The sequence below is a fragment of the Podarcis liolepis genome (assembly GCF_965112155.1).
Source record: "Podarcis liolepis genome assembly, chromosome: 16".
Lineage (NCBI taxonomy): Eukaryota > Metazoa > Chordata > Lepidosauria > Squamata > Lacertidae > Podarcis > Podarcis liolepis.
In genome coordinates, this window is record NC_139567.1 from 33,365,942 (window position 1) to 33,377,005 (window position 11,064).

The 11,064-nt window shown below is 45.0% G+C and overlaps 1 protein-coding gene across 1 annotated transcript in view; it reads right to left on the reverse strand.

The window, feature by feature from the left end:
- Positions 1-11,064, reverse strand: part of LOC310695391 (uncharacterized protein) — a 31,734-nt gene that overhangs the window by 7,056 nt on the left and 13,614 nt on the right. The window contains exon 5 of the mRNA XM_083479681.1: positions 5,204-5,283. Within this exon, the coding sequence (XP_083335807.1) occupies positions 5,204-5,283 (80 nt within the window). The remainder of the gene's footprint in view (positions 1-5,203; positions 5,284-11,064) is intronic.

Consider the following 11,064-nt stretch of genomic DNA (forward strand, 5'->3'; position numbering starts at 1 on the left):
TAGCAATTAAGGGGTTTCCAGCTGTAATGATCTAAGAGAATATGAAAAAAGGGTTATAAACGGGTTAAAATTTAATGGTAAGGATTTGCTGAACCAATAAATTGAAGTGGAATACAAAAAAGGGAGGTATGAGGAGGTCCGGGAAATAAGCTAAAGGAAAATAAGTAATAGAAAATATGTATGTTTTTAACTGCTTTTATTTTGTATTTTTCTTTTTTCTTTTTCATTTTTACTGTTATATTTCAAAAAAAATTAATAAATATTTTATATAAAAAAAAAAGATTCATAGAAGAGACAGCTGTCGATGGCTACTAGGCAGGATGGCTCTGCCCTGTCTCTGCAGTTGGAGGCAGCCATACTTCTGGATACCAGCTGCTGGAAACGGCAGGAGGGCAGATGGCTTTTGTGCTCAAGTCCTGCTTGCGAGGAAACAGTGTAAGGCTGTGGGGAAGCAGCCTTGGCTAAGCCCTGCTGCAGATGCCAGGCAAAGGCATGGCTTTTAGAGGATTAAGATGGAGGGAAAGGCACACCTAGAAAGTGATGGTTCCCACCTCGCCCTGTGTATTTGGCACTGCAAGGAACTAATCCAGGGGGGGCTAGGAAGAGCAGAGAGGAATGTGCAGGATTTGAAAACAAAACAAAACTAGAGGAAGGGTCACGGGGAAATAAGCCTCCATCCTTCTGTGCCAGCACCACAAAAGCTTTCGTGGGTCTGAATGTTTCAGCTGAAAGTGGGCACGTCGTAGGGTGTTTTTCTTTTCGAGCACTGCTCTGCTGCCAAGATCCTCCCAGCGCTATTTTTAGCTGTTTTTCTTTCTATTTTTAAAATTCTGGTCATCGGATGACGTGGAAGTCAATGGACTTTTGTGCCCCAGATGGAAACACCGACACGAGGGGATTTCTCTCAATACGACACTTGTCATCTGCAAGGCTTTTGGCATTCACCCCAAACCCCATCTTCGCTCCAGCAGATGCGATTCCATCACACACACACACATACTTTAAATTTCATTTCATAAAATTTGTATGTTGCTGGACTTTAAAAATAACAAAAACCCTCAAAGCAGATTTTTTTAAAAAAATATTATCAGTAAAAACAGTTAAAACAGCTATTTAAAACATTCAAATAATAATTAAAATAAGAGGTGACCTAAAAAAGATCAAGGTTTTCAGATGCCCTCTTGCTCAGCTTCTGTGGCTTCTCTGATTTGGCTTCTGTGGAAGTAGATTGCTGGTCTAAATGAACTTTTGGTCCATTTGAACAATGTTCTTGATGATTTCCAATAAATTTGGAGCTCTTTGTTCTCCCATTCCACCATGGGAACTCCTATGAGTAAGGAGTTCTGAGCTGGTTGCTCCAAGCTCAGACCTCCTCCTTACACGAGCCATCATTCTGTTTCTATACAAATAATTTAGAAACCTACACCATTTTGCAACCTAAGTCTTACTGCCTGTGTTTTCTGACTGCTACATGGAAAAGCACATGAATCTTACCTTTGAAGAGTTTGTAAGTAAACCATTTTTAACTTACCAAACATGTGCTGTCTTTCCATGTCAAGAGAAGAGAGGAAGCATGGAAGCAACTTTGAAGGGGATATTTTAAAGGTTTAACAGACTCTTTTTCCACACTTTCCACACGCCCTACACAACCAGGGAAACCCACCCATCTGTCTGTGATTCCAATGGAATCAGCTTAGTCTCCAATGGTTCACGCTGGGTTTGGTTTGCGGCAAAATAAATTAAGAGCCAGCAGTACTAAAACGTGCAGAGATGCAAGATTTCTCTAAATGGGCATAAAGCACTCAGCTCCATTTTTGCACGGTTTCGTGTTAGGCAGGAGGGCTCTGCAGATCTTATCCAGCAACTCATCTGCCTTCTAACTGCCTGTGTGCTTTGAGCTTCAGACTCCAACCAAAACGAGCGATTCCCTACCATCAGGAGCCAAAAAATCAAGACAGTCTTCCTGGTGAAAGGGGAAAGCTGGGAGCCTGCGCACCCTGTCCGAGCAGTGCCAGCTCATCCACTAAGAATCCATTACACATAATTGCGAGTGTCATCCACCCACTCTGGGTCTGTGTTAAAAGCACTCTGGCAGCAATGGCAGGCAAGGGTGTGGATCCTTCCCTGCTTCTGCAGCCATTCAACCTGCAGCTGCCCCACATCCTGACTCCCGTGGCGAACTCCTTTTGACTGCCATCGAAAAGCAGGAATGCCTGGTAATGGCAGCCTGGAATTAAGGTAACCAGGGGGAGGTTGCTTTTGTCCGCTGCTTCTCAACAAAAGGTCGCCCTTCCAGCCTCAGAGGCTGGTTTAAATTGCTCGCTGCCTATGAAAGAGGAGGTCACGAAAGGGAACAGAGGAGCCTGGAGAATGAAGTAGAAACTGGAAGAGCGAGGGAGGACCCCTCCACCGTTTGTTGAGAGATTTGATTTAGGGCAGGGTGAGTATTTTCACATAGGCTTCTGCTCACCTGCTGGCATCTGTGACTCACATCAGTAGCACTCAGGGCCTTAGCAGAAAAAGCGAGAGAGGGTGCCCCCCCACCTTAAATACTATACTAGTGTTAGAAGCAGGCAGGGGGGAGAAATGGGATTAAGTCAGCATTTAAAGGCAAGCCCACCAAATGCACGCAGCCCCCCAAAATCCGCACTTCTGCAAATCTCACAAAGCAGCTCTGCAGCCACCTAACGTGTTCTAAATACGGGGTGAATTGTGCATGAAAAGGCATATACCAGTGAAGCTAACATACAGAGAGTCGGTTCAAGGAAAAAATAATAGGTATATAAAAAGGAAAATTCCTGAATGCCAAGATCCAAGTTTGGAGCAAGTACTCTTTGGTGAGAGGACCCCAGCGGATATTTAAAGCCACGAAACATTCAGCAAAGTAAAGCGTGGAAATATAGGTTGTTAGACCTTTAAACTATGCCCTTCAAAGTGAATTCCAAATTTTGCCTCTTCCTCCAGCATAGGAAAAGAAGTCACATTTGGTAAGTTAAAAATGGTTTACTTACAAACTCACCAAAGGTCAGAGTGATGTGCTTTTCCATACAGCATTCAGAAAAAGTTGCACTGGCAGTAAAATGTGGCTTTGTTACAGGGGTGAAAGTTCTTAAGTTATTGACATAGGAGCTCAATAGTGGCTTGTGAGAACCATGTAGTCTGAGCTGATTCTCGCTAAACCTGACAGGACAGCTTACTCCAGTGCTTTTTTCTTTAAAAAAAATGTTTAGGGGTACTCTCATTTTCCTACTCATATTGAAATACTGCCCCTCAATGAGACCAAACTTAGATTCACAAAATGTTTAGGGGTATGGATACCCCTGCGTCCCCCCCCCCAAAAAACCACTGGCTTACTCTATGGCATGAACCCCTTCCTGCATTAATTAGACATCAGCATGCCAGTTATATGAGGCTGGTTATCCCACACAAAGAAGGGACGTGGGTGGCGCTGTGGGTTAAACCACAGAGCCTAGGACTTGCCGATCAGAAGGTTGGCGGTTCGAATCCCCGTGACGGGGTGAGCTCCCATTGCTCGGTCCCTGCTCCTGCCAAACTAGCAGTTCGAAAGCACGTCAAAGTGCAAGTAGATAAATAGGTAGCGCTCCGGTGGGGAGGTAAACGGTGTTTCCGTGCGCTGCTCTGGTTCGCCAGAAGCGGCTTAGTCATGCTGGCCACATGACCCGGAAGCTGCACGCCGGCTCCCTCGGCCAATAAAGCAAGATGAGCGCCGCAACCCCAGAGTCGGTCACGACTGGACCTAACGGTCAGGGGTCCCTTTACCTTTTATCCCTCACAAAGAAGGAAAACTGCCTTGCAAAAGTGTGTGTATTGGGCAAAATTGCACACAAAAACATGTTTAAACAAGAACCAAGCATAGCAGAAATGTGAAGAACTGAAGACTTGGAAATATGAGAAGCTGAGAGAACTGAAATTGACAGATTTGTCCATCCCTATTTAGAAGAGAGGCTGATGGGATCCAGATGTCCTTTTCACTGTTCATTCATAGTGATACATGGCTCATGGTGTTACAAGGGTTGCTTACCATCTAGCCTAGGGATGTGCAGCCTCAGGTTGGATCTACACTGATAGAAAAACCCGCTATAAAAGCTCTCAATGCAAAATCCCCTTGGTGATGGATCACGGCTCTGCAGTGCCATCTGGTGTCACATGTTTATAACACAGTTAAAACGATATACCGTATTTTTTGCACCATAACACTCACTTTTTTCCTCCTAGAAAGTAAGGGGAAATGTCTGTGCTTGTTATGGAGAGAATGCCTACGGGAGGCATGCCTACGGATTTTCCTCCTCTAAAAACTACGTGCGTGTTATGGTCGGGTGCGTGTTATGGAGCGAAAAATACGGTAATTGATGAGTGTAGCTGGGTCCTCAGCTGGTTAGAGTGTGATGCTGATAACACCAAGGTTGCAGGTTCGAACCCCGTATGGGACAGCTGCATATTCCTGTATTGCAGGGGGTTGGACTAGATGTTCCTCGGGGTCCCTTCCAACTTTACGATTCTCTGCTTCTCTGAATGTGGCCCTCCAGCCATCCCTATGTGGCTCTTGAGAATCTCCCCAGACAATGCGCCTTGCTAGCCCAGCTAGCAAGGTGTGTGCAGAGGCTGGCAAATCCTGGATGTTTTGTCTTATGCTCTTTAGTTGTTTAAAGAGCATTTTTAAGGTAACTCTTCTGAGAGCATTTGTCAAAGTAGGCCCCACCAAAGATTTAAAATGAGTACATGAGCAAGCAAAGAGCATTTTGTGGAATCAGCGCTGTAACCGCCTTAGTCCATGCTGCCTGCATGAAACCTGCGGACATCATGTCCCAGACCTCTGCCACTGTGATGATGAACAGCAATTTCATGTACTGTGCCAGGTAAAATGTGCATCCGTCGGGAGACGACTGTTCAGAGACCCACCGCACTGCTTATTAAAGTGAATTTTTGAACAGCCTCTCATCTTTTTATTAGATATGCTCTTGGAGAGAGAGAGAGAGAGAGAGAGAGAGAGAGAGAGAATATCAGCACAGGAACATCGGAGGGATGATGGCTTAATCTGTGCAGTTTAAATCCCTAAAAGCAGGAGGAGAGCGATCAACAGCAGGATGAACAGAGGGCAGCTAACAAGGCTATATTTGGGAAGTTTAAAAAAGAACAGAAAAAGGATGCTTTCATCCCACGTTCCTTCCCACGACTATCTTACCATTTCTTCTCCCAGTTTGAGGTTGAACTTGAGAATGGATGAGCCCCAGAATTCTTTGCCATGAAGAGTCTTCTCTGCTCCTGGGGTAAGGAGAGAGAGAGAGAGAGGCTGCATCTGAGCATGTGCAGAATACCCTTTTGGGGAATTCTGGTGCTTAAGGGCAAACCACCTTAGGCAAGGGTGCCTAAGGAAGGGCACCAACATAACTTTGCAATGCGCTCTTTAATGGGGAGAGATTTCTATCTGGGGGGGAGCAAGCTCTCTCCTCCTGCTCCAGGGATTTAAACTGCACACACACACCCAGAAACATAACAAATTTATTTATGGCATTTATATAACCCCCCCCCCCCGGTTAACTATATCTCCTGGGGTTGTTCACAAATTAAAAGCACCAAGATACAAATACACAACTCTCTGTGGCAGGTAGCTTTTGAAGAGGCATTGCCATTCAGCTGTGGAGAGAGCATTCATTAATAAGAATAAGAATAAGAATAAGAATAAGAATAAGAATAATATTTATGCCCCGTCCATCTGGCTGGATTTCCCCAGCCACTCTGGGCGGCTTTCAGCAAAATACAGTGGTACCTTGGGTTAAAGACGCTTCAGGTTACAGACGATTCAGGTTACAGACTCCGCTAACCCAGAAATATTACCTTGGATTAAGAACTTTGCTTCAGGATGAGAACAGAAATCGTGCTCTGGTGGCACAGCGGCGGCAGCAGGCCCCATTAGCTAAAGTAGTGCTTCAGGTTAAGAACAGTTTCAGGTTAAGAACGGCCCTCCGGAACGAATTAAGTTCTTAACCCGAGGTACCACTGTACTAACAGTCGAGGCAACAAGCTGAGTTCTAAGCAGCTGAGATATGGGAACGAATTAAGTTCTTAACCCGAGGTACCACTACATACAAAATAATAAAATGTCAGACATTAAGAACCTTCCCTGAACAGGGCTGCCTTCCGATGTTTTCTACAAGTTTTAAATGAGCTATGTTTTATACATGAATTAGAAAAATAGAATCGTAGCATTGGAAGGGACCCTGAGGATCATCTAGACTAACCCCTGCAACGCAGAAATACGCAGCTGGGCCATAAGGGGACTGAACCTCCAACCCTGGCATTCTCAGCACCAATTATTCTTTGAAAGCTGCAAGGTGTGTTTGTGCGTGTCTTTCTGTGTGCACGCTAATTTATTCTGTTACAGTTGAAGTACACTTTATTTTAATAGGCAAGTCTCCTTGGACTTTTTTTTTATTTGGAAAGGGGACTCACACACACACACACACACACACACTGCATTTTTCCGTGTATAACACAACCTCTATTTTTTGGGACTCCAAATAAAGAAATCCCCCAAATGCACTATCCGTGTATAAGATGACCCCCCCCCCAATTTTAAACTTGACAAAATAGGGGAAAATATAATCTTATGCATGGAAAAATATTGTATATCCTTAAAACAATCGATACAGAAGCTGCAGAGGCACAAAAAAAGAGTGTAAAGCCAGAACAAAGCCACACGATCAATAAAACTACACTGAAACTCAGTGGTGTGTGTGTGTGTAAACATGCTCATTCTAGAAATCAAAATACATTACATCTTAAATATTAAAAGGCCCAGGAGAGCAAATACCCTGCTAATATGCTGAATGGACTCTGTGTTCTAAACAACATGACATCCCTAATGAGTCACGCAAAGCCCCTCGCCCGCCTCGCCTCTTTTTCTCCTCCATGGTGGGATCGGATTTCTGCAACCTGGTGTTTATTTCAAGCTCAAAATGAGATCTGTGGACACGTTAATCAACAACCCCTGGAACATTGGGGGGGGGGAGTGAGGACACTGCCAGCTTAAAATTGGGAAGAAATGCAGTGGTCCATAACTACAGTAGATGGAGAAGGGTAGAAATGATGAAATGAGAAAGAAACAGTATAACAAACAGGAAAACAGACCCGCTTTGAGGAAGAAGGAAGTCTACTAGAAAAGAATAAGAACAGAAAATATAAAGTAGGGTAACATAAGTCCGTGTGCAAGAGCGTATGGATTTAAAGCTGGCTTGCCACATTTTAGATGTATTATCAGAGATGAAGGACACATTTCATACTGGCAAAAAAACACTGAATGTGGATGCAAAGCGGGGCCAGTGAGAGGCATGGCCTGGGTGACAGGTTCATTAGGGATCATAAATTGACAACGGTGGCTAAATTGTTTTAAAGTGGCCGACACAAAATCCTGTGGCAATGAGTTCCAAAGGTCACCATAGCCTCAGAGGAAACACTTATTGGTGGGAAACTACATTCTCAAAAGAAAGGTGCCAGGGGGATCGACCTTGTCTGGATGACACTTTCTTATATAGCTCAGGTGCCTTAGCTGTGGTATATAGATCAAATTATTATCTGAAATTCAGAAAGCTAGTGAAGGAAGGTGAAGACAGGTGACCCCACCTAGGCCCGAAGTTACCCCCCCCCCAACCAGGCCTCAAAACTGTCCAAAATTCCTTTTGTCTTCTAAAAATCCACAGCTAAAGTTTTCCTCTGCTCTATCACAAGATGCTGTGCATAGGACTTCGGGCCTAGGCGGGGTCACCTGTCTTCACCTTCCTTCACTAGGTCCCAAAAATATATGTTGTTGTTTAGTCGTTTAGTTGTGTCCGACTCTTCGTGACCCCATGGACCAGAGCACGCCAGGCAAAAATATATATGTATTTAAAAATCCAGGTCACTGGCCTGAGGATTTGACTGCTGCTCATCTAGCAAATGCACACAACTCAGGGCCTTCTCTGTGGTGGAGCCCAGAATCTGGAACTCCTTCTCTCAGACGGTCCAACGAGTCATTTCCTTCCCTTTGGAGGCCGATGAGAGCAGTCCCTCTGTATTGCTTAATTTGTGTACCCACAGCTGCTGGTTTTATGTTGACTGTGTTCTTGTGCTACTCATTTTCAACTACATTATTTTAATTGTTTAAAAAATAAAATAAAATGGTTGTTCGTTGTTTTGGTGAGGTCTGTTTGGCCAAAACTAGCCTGTAAATTTCTACATGAATAAAACCATAGAGTTGAACTGAATATTACGCAGAAGTTCAGTTCTAAGAAAAATGCATATACACGAACTGAAGGCTGCACAGAGATACCTTTCCGTTCATGCACTAATCCCATTCATGCACCAAGGCAACCCCCTCTCCCAAATATTAATTTAACATAGCAGCTAAAATGACACCGACTGGAAAGCTTAATAATGAAAATTATTAGGTTGTGTGTTCTTCTTTGGCGACCACTCATAGCCAAGTAAGATTGTCTTCCCTAAACACGGTATTAACAATGAGTCCATAACTGACTGTGGAGGCCAATTCTGGATCCACACGTCCTTCCACAGTGGGGACATTGGTTCCGGGGCAGGAGTTGATCACGGTGTGGATTTGCCAATCATGCCTTCCTCTTAGCACGTTTCTCCCTTGCGTTCTGAGTTCAAGTGTCTTCAAAGTCCATGACAACTTTGGTAAAGGCTGTTCTCCAATTGGAGCGCTCGCAGGCCAGCGTTTCCCAGTTGTCAGTGTTTATACTACATTTTTTCAGATTTGCCTTGAGACAGTCTTTAAACCTCTTTTGTTGACCACCAGCATTACGCTTTCCATTTTAAAGTTCGGAATAGAGTAGTTGCTTTGGAAGACGATAATCAGGCATCCAAACTACATGACCAGTCCAACGAAGTTGATGTTGAAGAATCATTGCTTCAACACTGGTGATCTTTGCTTCATCCAGTACACTGATATTAGTTTGCCTGTCTTCCCAAGTGATGTGTAAGATTTTTTCGGAGACACTGTTAGAATCTTTCAAGAAGTTGGAGATGGCGTTTGTAAGTGGTCCATGTTTCACAAGCATACAGTAAGGTTGGCAGTACAATAGCTTTGTAAACAAGCATTTTGGTTTCCCTTCGAATGTCCCAGTCCTCAAACACTCTGGGCGTAGCAATCCTGTGGCCCTCCAGGTGTTGTTGGACTACAATTCCCATCAGCCCCAGCCAGTCTGGCCCATCGTCAGGAATAATGGGAGGTAAAGTCCTGCAGTCTGGCAGTCCCCTCATTAGCATGGCTGGTGGCGGACTCAGACTCCTGAAAATGCAGCAATACTCCTCAAAAGCAGCATGCGTGCCTCTTGGGAAAAGAAAATGGGACCTGTTAAGCTACACCTGTGGCTCTTTTTTTTTAAGTCAGATTTTCTGTGGTTTGGAAAAAGTCAGAAGAATACTTATAGGAAGCTGTTTTATGTCAACTCAGACCATCAGGCCATTTAGCTCAGTACAGTATTGTCTACTCTGACTTTGTCCATGGAGTTTTCTTGGCAGGGATACTGGAGTGGCTTGCCGGTTCCTCCTCCAGGTGGATCATGTTTGGTCAAAATTCTCCACTATGACCTGTCTATCTTGGGTACCCTGCTTGGCATAGTTCATAGCTTCTCTGAGTTATTCAAGCCCCTTCGCCATGGCAAGGCAGTGATCCATGAAGGGGAGGAGGAGGGGAGGAGATCATGAAGGGGAGGAGACTCTTGAAAGTCCCATGGACTGCAAGAAGACCCAACCTATCCATTCTGAAGGAAATCAGCCCTGAGTGCTCACTGGAAGGACAGATCCTGAAGCTGAGGCTCCAAGACTTTGGCCACCTCATGAGAAGACTCCCTGGAAAAGACCCTGATGTTGGGAAAGATGGAAGGCACAAGGAGAAGGGGACGACAGAGGACGAGATGGTTGGACAGTGTTCTTGTGGCAGGGTGCTACATTCTCAAAGCTACCAGCATGAGTCTGACCAAACTGCGGGAGGCAGTGGAAGACAGGAGTGCCTGGCATGCTCTGGTCCATAGGGTCACGAAGAGTCGGACACGACTAAACGACTAAACAACAACATGTCTACTCTGACTGGCAGCGACTCTGGGGTTTCAGACAGCGGGGTCTCTCTCAGCCCTGTCTGGAGATGCTGTGGATTGAATCTGCGACCTTCTGCATGCCAAGCATACGCTCTGTCCCCTGAGCTTTGGCCCTTCCCTCAAAGGACAACTACAATTCTAGGAGTTCCCTGGAAATAGGGACTTATTGTTAAGCCATTCTGAAAACTGCAGTTCTCCTTGCGATTCTCAGCAGCCTTAACAAACTACAACTCCCAGAATTCCTTGGGGGAATTTAAAGGAGCATCACAGTGCTTTAAAGATGTGGTGCGGATGTGGTTCTGGATTTGGAACAGATGCGCAGATTTGCAAAGAGAACTGAGCTCCTCGGCGACCAAATGCTCCATCTTCGAGTACCAGCCAGCTGTGCTCAGCACTGACTGGCTAGTGCAATTGCAAAGCCCACCCACCCCAGTTTTCCATGCAGGCTAGCGCTGATTGGTCAAACCTTTGTAGCAATCACACACAATTGCCAGTCTCAAGATAGGGCGGGGTTAGGCTGGCTGATCAAACACCGCTCCGGCATAGAAAAGGCATACAAGCTGCTTGTGGAAAAACCGATTGCTTCGTTGCTATTCACTGTGTAGTTGGAAGGAAAGGGTGAGAATTTGGGGAGGGTGTATGTGTTGTGTTGTGTTGTGTTGTGTTCTGAAGGGCACAAAAATAAACTTGAAAAGGAACCAGGAACTTCTGCCTGCAAGAAGCTGGATTGTGACTCTACACTTTTTTTCCATCTCTATGGGAATCACCCGTCAATCATCGCTGTGACGCTCCGGCTCAGCAACTCCAGGAATGGAAGGATGCAGGAGCCTGAACAAAATTCCACCCCACCCCCTGCAAAGTAAATATTCCCAACATAATCGTGCATACCTGAAAAGTGGGAGTAGGCAAGTTTCTCACTGTATCTAATGAGAATAGCCCGCTGCTGCACATT